Below are 14,209 nucleotides of genomic sequence, written 5' to 3' on the forward strand. Positions count from 1 at the left end.
CTCACAGTGCTTTCGCTGGAAGCAGAACTTGGATTGCAAGTTGTGGTTGTCTCTCCTGGAATAAAATATGTGGTAGACAGTTGATGAGGACTTGAAGGGGATGCAGTTCTTCCATCATCTGTGGTATAGGTGGTCAGAGGACTGTTAACAAATCTGAAACATGTCTAGAGAATTGTTTCTTTAGTGAATGTCATGGCTGTTTGTCCAAAGACTTGAGTGGTGGTTGACTCACCAGAACCAGAAGGTGATGAAGCTCTTATATTATCAGTAGTATGGAAGGTGGCAGATGGAGTTGATAATTCTTCGAGTATTGTAGGAAAAGTGGATTGCCCGGTAGTAATTATAGCTGATGGTCCATCACCACTAGAAGTGTATTGGAGTCACCGGGACTTGTTTTGTGGGCATTCTTGGTTAAGGTGTTTGCAGATGACACAGTGTGTTGGGAAAACTCAGAGATGATACTTTGGTCTGTGATTTTGTTACTGAGTTTAGTGGTAGTCTGTCCCAGGCTGCCTGGGACATAGCTAGTCAGCCTATGACACTGAAGCATGGCTTTCCTTTTCAGGGGTATAGGAAGTGTCAGGGGCATCTGTAGATTTGGATAATTTACCAGTGGTGATCTAGACCTTTGTCTCTTCTGTTGAGTATAGTCGTTTATTTATAGGGCAAAGTATCACTAGCTAATATTCTGGGGGTTGATGTGATTTATGACTTGAATTGTTAGTTGTATGACTGTGGATTTTGACAAATCTGTATGTTCATATATATGTATATATATACATATATATACATACACACACATATATATACATATATACACATATATACATATATGATTTTTCTCAACCCACAGTGTCATCTGCAAACACCTTAAATAAGAATGCCTCCACATCAAATATATATGTATACTGTTGCCCAATATTGCCTGTACATTCCTCCCGGGCACCCTGAGACATGTTCATTTCCTTTGGCGCTCCTGCATAAATTCAAGCTGATATTTGTACTCACATACCCCCTGCACGTCCCCTGGCGGACAAATGAGCCCTTACCCCTCACGGGGGGTCCTGGCCCCCCAGTGCAATTCGGGGGCAGTCAAGGCCCATTTGAAGGGACAGTGGGAGTCAACAGGGTGGGAGAGGGAGGGAACCACCCCTCTGCCTTTCTCAGAAGGCTTTGAAAAGAAAGTAATATCGAAGCTGTCTTTTTCCCTTCTTCTTTAAAAAGAAGGGGTTTTGTGGACTTAGGCATGACAAATTTTACTGGACTTTTTAAGTTATAAAAGTAGACTATTTTTGTTGTGACACGTCAAACAATGAGAAAGCATATAAAGGCAATTTATGATCGTGTCCCTAACTGAATCACGAAGAATGAATAGGGGTGGGGAGAGGTGACATTTATTGGCTGCCTATCAAATTCCTGTGTAGTCGTATCACAACTGTAACTCAATGACTGTGTATGTAATTCCCTTTGCCCCTCTCTGAGAACACAGAGAACATTTCTGCCCCGTTCAGCCTGAACCAGAGCGGGTGCTCCATGAGCACGTCTTGAGTAAAGGAGTGAATGAATACTGGAAAGTCTACCTGACACTTCTTCTTTATTATTTAGTGTAATCCTGGGAGGTAGACATGAATATTCCTGTTTCACACCTGAATTGAGGTTCTAAGGGTTAAATATTTTCCAAGTTCACCCAGCTGGAAGGTAGAATTCAAGCACAATCTGAGGGTAGCTTTTACTTTTAGCACAAGGAAAGGGTTAAATACTTTCCAAGTTCACCCAGCTGGTAAGGTAGAATTCAAACACAATCTGAAGGTAGGTTTTACTTTTAGCACAAGAAAAAGGTTTCTCGAGTGGCGAAGAGCAAGGAAAACGTTTCAAGCCGGGGGAACAGCATGTGTGGAGGCTCAGAGTACATGTTTGGGGTGGAGCTAAATACTGAGAGACCAGAGGGGGCAGAAGGAAGGCTGGCAAGGTGGGTGTGAAGCCAGCTCTGGACTTGACTCAGCAACAGTGGAGAACATCCAGCAAAAGGCCATGGTCACAACTGTGCCTTAGGAGCAGAGCCCTGGAGTGAAGGGCAGTGAGGGCAGAGGCATGGAGATTGATTGATGAGCCCACGGCAGTTACATGGTGGGACGCTAGGGGCCCCAGTGAAGGCCAGGACACTCGTTGGCATGGCCTCTGGACAGGCTCTCTTTGGTCTTTACTCCTGAATTCACACCATTTACTCCCTTTTACTGCCACCCACATCTTCGCTATAGTTGCCGACCAGCTTGAGTGCCCAAATCCCTGTCCTTTTCACCAGGCTGCCCTTCCTCCTGGAATTTCTCATCTCCTTCAGGTCCTCAGACACCACTGCCTCCTAATCACCCTTCTTCTCCTCCCTGGTGCTGTTCTTTCCTGCTCACTATCTAACTGAGACCCTCAAGATAAAGGCTCTGCCGTATCCCCCACCTTCCTGGCAGCAACCCCCTCTGTGCCCAAGGCTTTCACTCATTTCTGGGAGGGACAAGAAAAAGGCACCCTAGACAGTGCCCTGTGAAGAGCTTCAGAACCTTCCCAGCCTGAGATTCTGGTGGTCACGTCATCCCCAAAGGATGCAGCAGAGAAGTTGAGCAAACTCCTTCCCCAAAGTCAACCTCCAGGGTCAGAAGATGTTCCACCAGGAAGCTGAGCAAAGGAAAAACACAGACATTCTCCACAGAAACAATTTACATGGCCAATAAGCCTATGAGAAGAAAATGGTCAACTTCACTGGTAAGCTTATCACATTGCACCCCCCTCTGTGATGTTAAGTAACATAGCTGGTATTGGCTGGGGAATAAGATGCTGATGGACGTTAGCTTAATATCATATTTCTAAAGGATAATTTGAAAATGTGCATCAGGGATCGTGGCAGAGTCATAACACTTTAATGATTCCACTTCTAGTTACTGACCCTAAAGTAATATGATGCAGATTTTTTAAAAAAATTTTTTACGAGAAGGTTTATTGCATCATTATCTATGAAAAATTGGGGAAAACCTGTCCAAGAATAAAAGAATAGGAGACCGGTTAGATGACTAGGGTATTCCATAAAATAGAATATTAATCAGCCATTGAAACAGAGACTGCCCATAGAATAAATCTAAATACCTATTCAGAAAAAGACCAAAATGTTAGCAATGTTTATCTGAGTGGTAAACTTAAGAGAGATTTTCCTCCTTTTGTTTGTCTGTATTTTCTAAATGTTCTACCATAAATAGGTATTCATGATATAATATCTAAATATAATAAATGCATATGCTGTAAAAATTAAAACTTAGGTGTGCCCAGTACCTTGGAGAACCCATGCAAAATCACTAATAATTCCCAAACTGGGATTCCCCACACCTCTGTGATCAAAATACTTTAACAAAAATGATCTAATGTCTGTGTTACACTAGCCATCCAAGACACCAGCTCTCCTACCAAAGAAGTAAAATTTTACTTTCTTGTCCTGTGTACAGTTCTTATTGCTCCTTTCTTTAAAAGATAATCATTTGAGTTAGGCAGCTGGTTTGCCAGGCAAGTTTTTCACTTGGTGGCATTCTTGGGAAAAAGCCCTTGAAAACACCCTGGGACAAGTCTGAAGATCGCCACCTCGATATAAGACGGTCCCCTCCTACCACCTCCAAAACACGTTTCTGCTTGTGGTGATTCAGCGGGGTCCATGGGAGCAGCCCTGAAGGGTGGGGTGTGGAGCGGGGGACACACCTGTGAGGGCAGGTGCTACCCAGCTACGGCATCTTGTGCAGTTAACCTCTCTGAACTTCCATTTCCCCCGGAAAATGGGGATGAATGATGCCTGCCTTCACCACCCTTCTCATTCTAGAACAGGGGTGTCCCCAACCCCCGGGCCGTGGACCGCTACCAGTCCGCAGCCTGTGAGGAATTGGGCCGCACAGCAGAAGGTGAGCCGCGGGCAGGCGAGCGAAGCTTCATCTGCCACTGCCCATCGCTTCCCATTGCTCGCATTACCGCCTGAACCATCCCCCTGCTCCCCACCCCCTGTCCATGGAAAAACTGTCTTCCACAAAACCGGTCCCTGGCGCCAAAAAGGATGGGGACCACTGTTCTAGAATATCCTACAAGAGAAGCCATGTGGGGGCCACTAGGCTGTGTCACTCCATCCTGGGTGTACTTTCAGCCCTGCCACACACGACCTCAGTGACTTGGGCCTGTCTCCTTTTCTGTAAGGTCATTCCCACCTGGCAGAGTCGCCTTAGGGGTGATACAAGGCCGGGGCCACCTCGCCTCCGCCCCCCACCCCCTGCCGTGCACACACCTGTGGCGAATGAATGAGCTTCCCGGCTTTCTAGCACCAGCAGCCAGTGCCACCTGCCCCTGCCCCTGCCCCTGCCCACTGCCTCCCTGAAGGGCTGTTGCTCTGATTGCTGTAGAAGCATGGTAGAGTGGGTTGAATTATGTCCCCCCAAAAGATATGTCCAAGTCCTAACCCCCATACCCTTGAGTGTGACCTTATTTGGAAATAAGGTCTTTGCAGATGTAATTAAGGTAAGGATCTCACGATCAGATCAGCCTGGATTCAGGGCAGGCCCTAAATCCAATGACTGGTGTCCTTATAAGAGAAAGGCGAGGGGGATTTGACACAAACGGGGAAGCAGGCCACGAGAAGACAGAGGCGGAGGTTGGAGTGATGCCACACAGCCAAGGAACGCCAAGAACCACCAGAAGCTGGAAGGGACCAGGCCCTGATGATACCTTATTTCGGATTTCTGGCCTCCATAGCTATGAGAGAATAAATTTCTGTTGTTTGAAGCACCAAGTTTATGGTAATTTGTTGTAGCAGCCTCAGGAAACTAACACACATGGACACCCCCAGTTAGAGCGAGTGGTAAGGAATGTGGGCTCTGGAGCCTGCCAGCGTGGGTTCCCATCCTGGCTCCTCCACCTGACAGGTGGGAAGCCTTGAAATAGTTAGTTAGCATCTCCGTGCCTCAGTTTCCCCATGTATAAAACAGAAATCAGTAACAGTACTTCTTCCCAGGATTGCTGGGAAATTTAACTGAGATATCATTTAGAACACCGTCTAGCATATAGTAGGCCCTCAATGAACACCAGCAGTTTTGATCATTAGTGTCATACCCAGACAACGGGAGGCATGGCTTCCTGATGTGTTGTACCCAGGGAGTCTGTTTGTCACTATTCCAGTTCTGTCCATAGCTACGTATGGCTTTGTCAGTTCTGAAATTGTCTAAAGCCTTTGAGCACCTATTACTACTTCCTCCCTGTACTCCCCGTCAGCCAGCAAACTCCAGTGTCACCTCTCCCTACAGGCTCCCGGATCAGCCCAGGCGGACAGCCTCTGAGTGGCACCCCCTTCACCCTCCTCCACTGGGGCCCCTCTCGGAGCCTCAGCACCAGCCCTGGGTTGTGGTTCTTTCTGCCCCGTTCCCGTGTTTCCGTCTAATAAACAAGACTATAAACTGGCTTATTCATCCTGCCTGGTTCAGAGTACCTACCTGGGCAGAGCCAGGTCTCCTGTGTTTGCTGAATGAGTAAGTTTATTACTCTGCGTAAAACACTGCTTCCTTTTAATTGCTCTAAATTTACATCACCTACGTTTCAAAGGTTGCCCCTTTGTCTACTGTGAACAAATCTGTTGTGGCCTTCACCACAGTTTTATACATTGAACGTTTCCACTTCCACTTTCACCTTTCTGGACTCCAGAACTCTGACCCCTTGGGGCCCTTGCACTTGGACCCTGTTCCCTGCTGCCATCCTGAGCAGCTCCTCTCCCCCACCCTTCCTAGGAACACTTTGGAACTTCATGTACACAAAACAGGACACAGACTCCAACCCTCATGTTGATCCCCAGTGTTGTGTGGTCTTTGCGGCCCTTGCAGCGCATGGAGAATGGAGAATTCTAGACCATGTCCCTATCTTTGTCCTCCTTCCTGAGTCCCAGGCCTCTAGGAAAGCTCCATCCAGAAATTCCATGCTCACTCCAAGCTCAACAGGCCTGCCTGGAGCCCTTTGCCAACCACCAAAAAGAATCTCCTGCTCCCCAGTCACGCAGGTTCTAGAACCATCTACCTTGGTGCCCATCATCAAGAGGAACCTTCCTCTCCATTTCCAAGGAAGTTGGGTTCCCAGCTGGACCCCCATGGCCTCATGCCAAGATGGCTCCCAACGTCCCTCTTTGCATCTGTCCTGGCAGGGGTGACCCACCCCTGCTCTGTCCTTGGAGGTCCTCTGGTGTCTAAAAGCCTCCACCTGGTTTTGATGCTCCTGTTACCCAAAGGTACTCCCTCACCAACCTGCTTTCCCCACCGGGCACATGGCCCTCACCATTGGGACATTCCTACACCTCGACTCCCCTGCACAGCCCTGCAGTGTTTTTCTACTTTCTCAGGCTGCCATTCCTTCTACCCACTGTTCACTTGTCCAAGACTTCATCAGTCCTCTTGGTGAACTGGGGTACCAAGAGGAGGCAGCAGATGAGAAACAAAGAAAACCACATATGCCACCAGCGGTCCCTGATCTGACTTCTGAGCCCCTCCCCGAGGACCCAGAATGCACGCAGTGGGATGGAGGTATTGCAGAGGGCTGAGGGCCTCCAGTGCGGGGTCAGGGCAGCACAAATCTAGTATCATATGGGTGAGGTCACGCTAATTATCATATAATCATGGGTCACGCTGGTCCCAGGTAAGTCACTCACCCTCTCTGAGTCTCTCTTTCCTGTCTGCCTTCCTTTCCTTTCATAATTTTCCTGATGAGAGTCATACGGGCTACATGCTCTGAAATGGCTTTGTAAATAGCAGAGCCTTCTGCGAGTCGGGGGCTGGGGGCCTTGGGGTATCATCAGACCTGGAGTCCCCCGGAATGGCCCTACTTGCCTGACCTCCCCACTCCTGATGGCTTTTGACTCCTTGGCGTGCTAATGGATTCAGCACGATCTTTTCCATGCAATTATGAGCACCTTGCCAACAGGGGTCTTTGCTTGTGTGGGTGGCTCTCTCTAAGGCATGGCGGGAGAAGCAGAGGCAACGCCCTTGCTGATGTCTGGGTCCTTCATCACCATCCCCACCATCCCTCTCCTCAGCATCTGCCTGGGGAGCAGGGGTGGGCGGACCCCTCCTAAGGTTCACCCCTTTCCATAGCTTCCTTTTCTCTGTGTATTAGCTTAAGGCTAAAATGTCTGTAATTAACATATTTTCATAACGTCCCTAAAGCCACGAAGTTCACACCCCCAGTCCTGGCTCCTCTCCCCTTGGCTTCTCCCAGCCAGCGCCGCTGCCCCCAACATGTCTTGGTAGGGGAGGAAGAAGTACATTAAGGCATGGCCGGCTGAGGTGGCCTCTAAGGGCCTAAGTTCCTGCGTGGCTTCTCTCACAGCCGCCCTGAAGACCTCCAAGACCCCCGGCCGCAGCTCCCACCCTCCCACCCACCCACACACTCACCACCGCCCATCACACACCCTGCAGGTCCTTCAACACAAGAGATGCCTCTTTCACCTGGCACCTTGGGCTCACTCCCCCAATGCCCTTCACCCCAGCATCTGCCCTGCCCACCCCTTCCCAGGGGCACCTCCCTGTCTCCGGGGAATCAGGAAGTCTGTTCCGCATGAGGGAACCCATGGGAATCAGCTTGTAACCAGTCTCTTCCCAGACAAATGGTCGTGAAAAGGTTTAACACGGACCGCAGAGTCTGTCTCCCCCTCAGCCCTTCAGCCATTTCTAACTAGGGGGGCTGTCCCTGGCACCCCTGAGGCTCTCCCCAGGCAAGGAGGGAAGCTGCTGGACACCCCGTGGACTCCTGCCCTCCCTGGCCAGGGCTGGCAGCCTGTGCAGTGTCTCTGTGAGGTTTGCAAAGAGCCGACCCTTGGGCTGGTGCAGACCCCAGGATGAGGGCAGGCAGAGCCCCCTGTTTTCCCAGGGGGAAGCCTGGAGAACAGAAGGGGTGGGTTCCAGCTCCCACTCAGCCCCGGCGTGGGGCTTGGTGCAAACTCTCAACAGCACCGCACAGTCCGGGCCCCTTCCTCCTCACCCGCGGGTCTCCAGGGTGACTGACCCCTTTAGCTCCCAAAGGCAGGATGAGGTCATGGCCTGAGTGTCCAGCCCTTGGGCAGCCCCCTCCCCTGAAAAGCGAGGGAGGGAAGGAAGAAGGGAGGGTTAAGCCACCTGCAGCCCTGCCTGAGGCCGGCACACACCGGGACCACCGGGGAGCTCGGCCTGTATCTCACTCACCTGATGTCGTGGATGTGGCAGTGTTGGGCACCCAGAGCCACAGAGCCACTGGCAGGATCCAGGTCACCAGCATCTCCCTGAGAGTGAGGCCCTGGGTGCAGGAGCTTCCCACGTCAGGAGAAACTAAGAAACGAGTGCCTCCCAGGGAGGGATCAGCTATATAAAGGACCCCGGAGACCTTTGCCTCGGGAAGGACACTGCCTGGCCCTGGGTGGAGGTGAGACGATGGGGTTGGTGGGTGACACGGGGAGTTGGCCAAAGGGCAGCCGGTCAACCCTCCTCCTCTCTAAGAGACCTGAACCTCCCTCCGCGGGGTCTCTATAGTGCGGAAGCCAGAGTCATGGGAGGGGCAGGGCAGGAGGAAGGGACAGGCAAACAGAGGCGTGACAGTGTGTGATGGTTGCCAAGATGCGAGGGCCAAGAAACCGCAGGGAGACGGTGACTATGGAGGGAGGGTCGACGGAACCCTAGAAGGAGCTGCCGGACGGACCAGGCCAAGTGAAGGACCCTCCGCCCTCACTCCCAAGAGGCCCCCCTTCGGGCCTTCCTTCCTCATCACCCACTTCGAGCTGGCCCCTTCCGAAGAAGGGCAGCGCCTTCCCCCGGGCCACCTCTGACCACCAGTGCTTCTCCTGGGTGGGACTCCCACTCACACCTGAGGTTTTTTGGTCCTGGTCTCTACCCTCACACTGGTCACTGCCAGCCTCTCTCCTGTCCTGGACAAAGGTCCCGGGGGCCGTTCCGACACCCCCACCCAAAGAACCTCGTTCTGCCAGCCCTGACCACCCTCAGCTCAGTCCGACAGCCTGCTGCTGCCCACAAAAGTGGGAACAAGAGGGCCCCAGCCCCAGGCATGGCAGGCCCTGGCGTGAGTGTGTCCGTCACCCAGGTTTGTAGTCTCAAGGTCTTTCGGGATGCCCGGCTTACACATCAGCGCCAATGACAGCTGACTCAGCTGGAGTCACCCACCTCCCTGACTCAGCCAGAAGCTCTTAACGTCAAGGGGCACAGATGACAAACCCAACAGGCTCCCACCACCTGCTCCCACCCACCCCCTGAGAAAATGGGTCCTCCAATCTCGACGTTCCCTTTGAGGACGGTCATGGTCCCTGAGAGCTGCCCACGGAACCCTTCATTCCTCGCTGGGAGAAACCTGGGCTCCCAGGCCCTCCTACATCTCCTGACATCCTTGTTCCTCAACTGAGTGGAAGCACCAGAGCATGAGAAAGAGAAAGACACAGAGCCGTTTCTTTTACAATAAATGCTATATTATGTTCAGCTGGGAGAACTGGAGACTTGCAGACTTCCTGTCCCCAGGTGAGTGAGGTCTTCCTGCAAAGGAGGCTGGGGGCTTCTGTCTTCAGAGGTTATTGTGGGGATGGGGGTGAGACCAGGGAGAGGAAGGGAGGAGGGGGCGGGGAAGCGGGTAGGAACGGGGGGCAAGCACTGAGGGAGGGGAGGGAGAGTCAGGGGAATGAGGAGGAGGCCCTGGAGGAGCTTTCCCGCCTCAGGACCCCACTTCCTCTCATCCTCAGGGACCTGGGGAAACCTACCTCCCACTCCCACCCACCGGGATCCAGGGCCTTGGGGGGTGACAGGAATAATGGAGCCTCAGAATGGGGGACCTGGCCGAGGGAGCACGACCTGGGGGTCCTAAGATGCAGAGGGCATCTGTACCTAGCTAGGGATGGGGGATGAGTAGGAGGGAGGATTTAGGACTGGGGCATTGAGATGCGGGGGGCAGGGGGGTATTTAGGGCTGAGGGTACAAGGATGGGGAAGGGGAAAGCACGGAAACTGGGGGAGATGCAGGGCTGGGCGCTGGGGTGTGGGGGAGGAGTGACTTAAGAAGTGGGTTCAGAGGGGAGAAAGTTTAAGGGATGGGGGCAAGGGGTGCAGCGGGGAGTTATATAAGGAGAGGGTAGGAGGATGGGGCAGGCTGCAGGCTGGTTACATGCACACGGTGAGGACCCGGCAGTAGGGATGAACACAGGAAAAGGAGAAATGGAGGCCTGAGCCCTGGGGAAGGATATGGGGATTGGGGATCTCAGAGAAGCCATATAAGCATGAGGGCCAACACAGGAAGGTGCATTGGGACAGAGGTCTGACCAAGCACATCTGGTTTTCACAATAATCCCACAAGGTATCAGGACGAGTGGGCCACACTCATTTTACAGGTGACAAAACCGAGGTTCAGAGAAGTGACTGACTTGCCCAAGGTCCCACAGTGGAAGAGCCTGGATTTGAACTGGGTCTCCAGGTGGGTTTCACACAAGTCGGGAGAAGGATAGGGGTCAGGGTGAAGTCTGATGCTGCCCAAGGAAACCAGGAGACTGAGCCTCAGGAGTCCACGGCCATCTCTTCAAAGGCAGTGCAGATGGTTCCCTCCACTGTCCGGGGCAGCGTGGAGAAGGCAGTGTGGGGCTCACAGTGAGGTCAAGGTCACCTCAGGTTTGTGGAAGTGCAACTGCCACAGAATTTGTGAGACAGGCAATGAGAAGAGGAAGCCACCCCAGCAGGGGCCGGCTAGGAGGTCACCGCCTCCTTGTCCCTGCCCAGCCCCTGGCCTGAGAAGGGGGGCATCGGGAGCTGGACCTGGGAGCGCTGCTTACCATCACCCCCCCTTGCCCCCTCACCGTCATATTAGTGTCCACGTTCTCCAAGGCCACAGAGAAGTTTTCATCTTTAAATAGAGAGAGAGAAAAGAGAACAGGGGGAGGGAGAGGGAAGAGGTGGGGAGGGAAGGAAACGTCAGGAAGGCAGGGCCAAGGGGGCTCCTGTGCCCCTGCGCCTGCCCTGCGGGGACGGCCTGTGCACGACCTGGGCCTTAGAAGGGGGTGCGGAAGCCACGAGGCAAACTCTGGGGCAAGAGGTATATGCCTGTCTTGGGCAAGAGAGGTCCTCCCGTCCTGCCCAGGCCAAAATGGTACCCAGGGAAGCCCCTGTCTCCCTTCCCCAGGAGACAGGACTCACTTGTTCTGTCATCCTCGAAGCCCGAGTTAGAAAAAGTCCCCACGGTGTTCTCATCACTGGTCTCGAACCACTTCCTGTCGTCACAGGACCTGCCGGGCGGGCGCCGCATCGTCAGGGCAGGGCCGCCCGGTCTGGGACCCCTTTGCGGCCCTCAGCCCTCCACCTCCAGCGCACTCACAGGCCTCCGCCTTGGCCGCCCCTCCTCCACGAGCGCGCGACGAAGACGCTCAGCGCCACCACCAGCAGCAGCAGCAGCAGCGCCGCGGTCCCCGCCAGGCCTCCGACAAGCGCCTTCCAGGAGATGGCCACCTCGCAGCGCGGGCCCGAGAACCAGTGCGTGTCCGTGGAGAAGCAGCTGCGGGGAGCGTGTCACAGGTCACACGCCCTCACCACCTCCCGGGCCTGGTCCGCTAGTGCCCCTGGACCACGCAGGTACTAGCAGGTGGGTGACCCGGGGGCCAGGGGGCGGGGCCGGCTGAGCGGGGTCGGGTGATTGGCTCAGCTGGCTGTGGGCGGGGCCTCACCGGCAAGAAGGACCTGTCCTCTGCAGAACGCACTGGCCCTGATGACAGTCGAGGGCGCCGTCCACGCCCGCCGCGCATTTGGTGACACAGCGGAGCTTGTTCCCCTTCACCAAGGGGAAGTAGAAATCCTCGTAGCCCACGGCAGCAGCGTTGCGACAGATGGCTGTGGGATAGGAAGGGGGTTGCAGAGGCAAAGACTTCATCCACTCTACTCTGGGGCCAGGCTATGAAATGACTCTGAAAATGGATGAGGAGGACTACATTTCCGAGGGTGGGGTGTCGAGGGGTGGACCTTGGGATTAGATGAGGGAAGGGCAGGCCCCTCACCTTCTCTGCTGGTCCTCAGGTGGAAGTTACTAACAAGGGCCAGGCAGGCAGCATTGCCAGGTTCATGTCACTTGCCTCCCCAAAAGGTCTCCCCGTCCTCCCTAGGGAATTTCAGTGGACAGATGTCCCTTGTGGGAGGGGTTATGGCCTCCTGGAGCCACTTAGCCCTTTGCCCTACCTCTCACCTTCCGGGGACAGCTCCGTCCTGGTGTTGTTGTTCACCTTGATGGAATCAGGCTTAAAACACAAGACTGGGGGCGGGGGGAGGGGACACACAGGCACAGGTGGAATTGGGGGGAGGCACAGGGAGGGGCAGAGAGAGCTCTGTCAGTATGGAGGAGGTGTGAATGGGCAACAAGGGAAGACCCCTTTGGACTCCCTCATGTCCCCCGAATAGTCAGGGGTCCTCAGCCACCCTGGAAACCTTGAGCAGAACTGTCTCTTCCACAGCACCCAGGTTCTGGTGAGCCCCTCCTTAGCCCCATCCTTGACCCAGTTGGCTGGGGACCTGTGTCTCTTCTCCCAACCTGCCAGAGGTACCACAGGGCTGGCACCTGACCCCAGAAGGACCCTGTCTGAGCTGGAGCAGGCTGGGATGGTGGCTGTGACCCTGACCCCTCCCTCCAGCCCAAGGCCCCCAGCTTCTGTTCACCCTGGTCCTTCTGGCAGCCGGTCTCATTCTGGCTGACATTCTGGAGCTCCTCCTTCAGGGCCACTTTCACCTTCTCATACTCGCTCTCCAGCTGGGGGCTGAAGGGTAACTCCAGCTGGACCACATAGTCCACAACAATGCTGCCATTCCTGAGGGGGGCAAGGGGGCAGGGAGCCTTAAAAGGTGCCCAGGCCCAGGCCATCATAGGTCTGTAGAAGGGCACTTCCAGACCAACTACAACTATACGGGTGTTGGCAGGAAGTGGGCATTGAGCTGGGATTCCAGACACATTATGTCCAGCATCTCTGCCTTTGTCAGCCTGAGTAGGCGGGACAAGGAATGATTGACATTCTCTTGGCATTGCCTCAAGCCATAATCAAACCAGGCCCTCCTGGGCTCTCTGCCTCCCTCTTGCTGACCCATCCAGCAGACCAGGTGCCAACTAGAGAGAGACCAGCTATAGACCAGATACCAGGCACCATCCCTCATGCACCACCTCCCTGTTTGTCCCACTGAATCATTCACCTTCCAACATGCTTTGAGAGTAGGGGTGACATCCCTCCTACAGAGAAATGACTCCAGAAAATGATTGCAAAATATCCTCTACAGAGTGCTTCGTTTGCATCCTCACTCCATCCCTCTCTTTATGACATCTGATGATTCCAAAAGCAAGGGATGTCTTCTCCAGCACTTCTTAGTTCATCCCCCCCACCACTTGACACTGTCTCCACAGTGCCAGAAGGGTCTCCTACCTCAGAGAAAGGATCACCACCTCCTTGAACCCCTGCACATTTTGGTAAATCTTCTTCATCTGAAATGCCAAGGATCCTGGGCTCACATCTGAACATCCATACCAGAGGGTACCCAGGGACCCAAGCTCAACTCCAGGGGCAGACCTTTGAGTTCCCTCCCCTTCCCCCTCACCTGATCCCGGAAGGTGTCCGTGAAATCCCTGTAGGCCTTAGAAGAGTTGTCATTGAGGTCCGGGGAGAACTCCTTGTTGACAGAAACCTCCATGCCCACTTCAGTGTCCACTTTGTCTGCACACAACATTCCCTGCTCTGGTCACTTCACCATCCACTCCTGTCTGACGTCACCACCACCACCCTGACCCAGAGGCTGCTCCCGTGGCCCCTCTCCATGTTCCCTGAGAACTGACTGAACAGCAGGAGGGAGAGAGGTAGGAATTCTGGAATGAGTTGTCCTGAGATGTGAGAAACACTGGAAGTCAGGATGTCCAGCAGTCAGGCCTGTAGTCTCTCCCACGTCTGCCCCAGTGGGAAGCAGAATAACGGCCCCCAAAGATGCCTATGTCTAATCCCCAGAACCTGGGAATATCTTATGCTACATGGCATGGAGGAATCAAAGTGGTAGATGGATTTAAGGGTACTAACCAGCTGACTTTATTATGGGAAAATTAATGTGGACTATCTGGGTGGTCCGAGTATTATCACAAGGGTCCTTAGCAGTGGAAGAGGGAAGCAGAAGTCAGAATCAGTCAGAGGA

At 53.5% G+C, this 14,209-nt stretch overlaps 1 protein-coding gene across 1 annotated transcript; it reads right to left on the reverse strand.

Annotated features, from left to right (window-relative positions):
* Nucleotides 1–9,675: 9,675 nt before the first annotated feature.
* Nucleotides 9,676–13,756, reverse strand: MUC3A (mucin 3A, cell surface associated). The gene is made up of 9 exons (XM_036826793.1): nt 13,628–13,756; nt 13,456–13,514; nt 12,704–12,852; nt 12,237–12,302; nt 11,725–11,887; nt 11,379–11,555; nt 11,200–11,289; nt 10,864–10,915; nt 9,676–10,694 (listed from the first exon to the last, which is right to left on the reverse strand). The coding sequence occupies exons 1-9, from the start codon at nt 13,754–13,756 to the stop codon at nt 10,653–10,655; spliced, it is 927 nt and encodes a 308-aa protein (XP_036682688.1). The 3' UTR covers nt 9,676–10,652.
* Nucleotides 13,757–14,209: the final 453 nt, after the last annotated feature.

This window comes from Balaenoptera musculus, chromosome 15, assembly GCF_009873245.2.
Source record: "Balaenoptera musculus isolate JJ_BM4_2016_0621 chromosome 15, mBalMus1.pri.v3, whole genome shotgun sequence".
Lineage (NCBI taxonomy): Eukaryota > Metazoa > Chordata > Mammalia > Artiodactyla > Balaenopteridae > Balaenoptera > Balaenoptera musculus.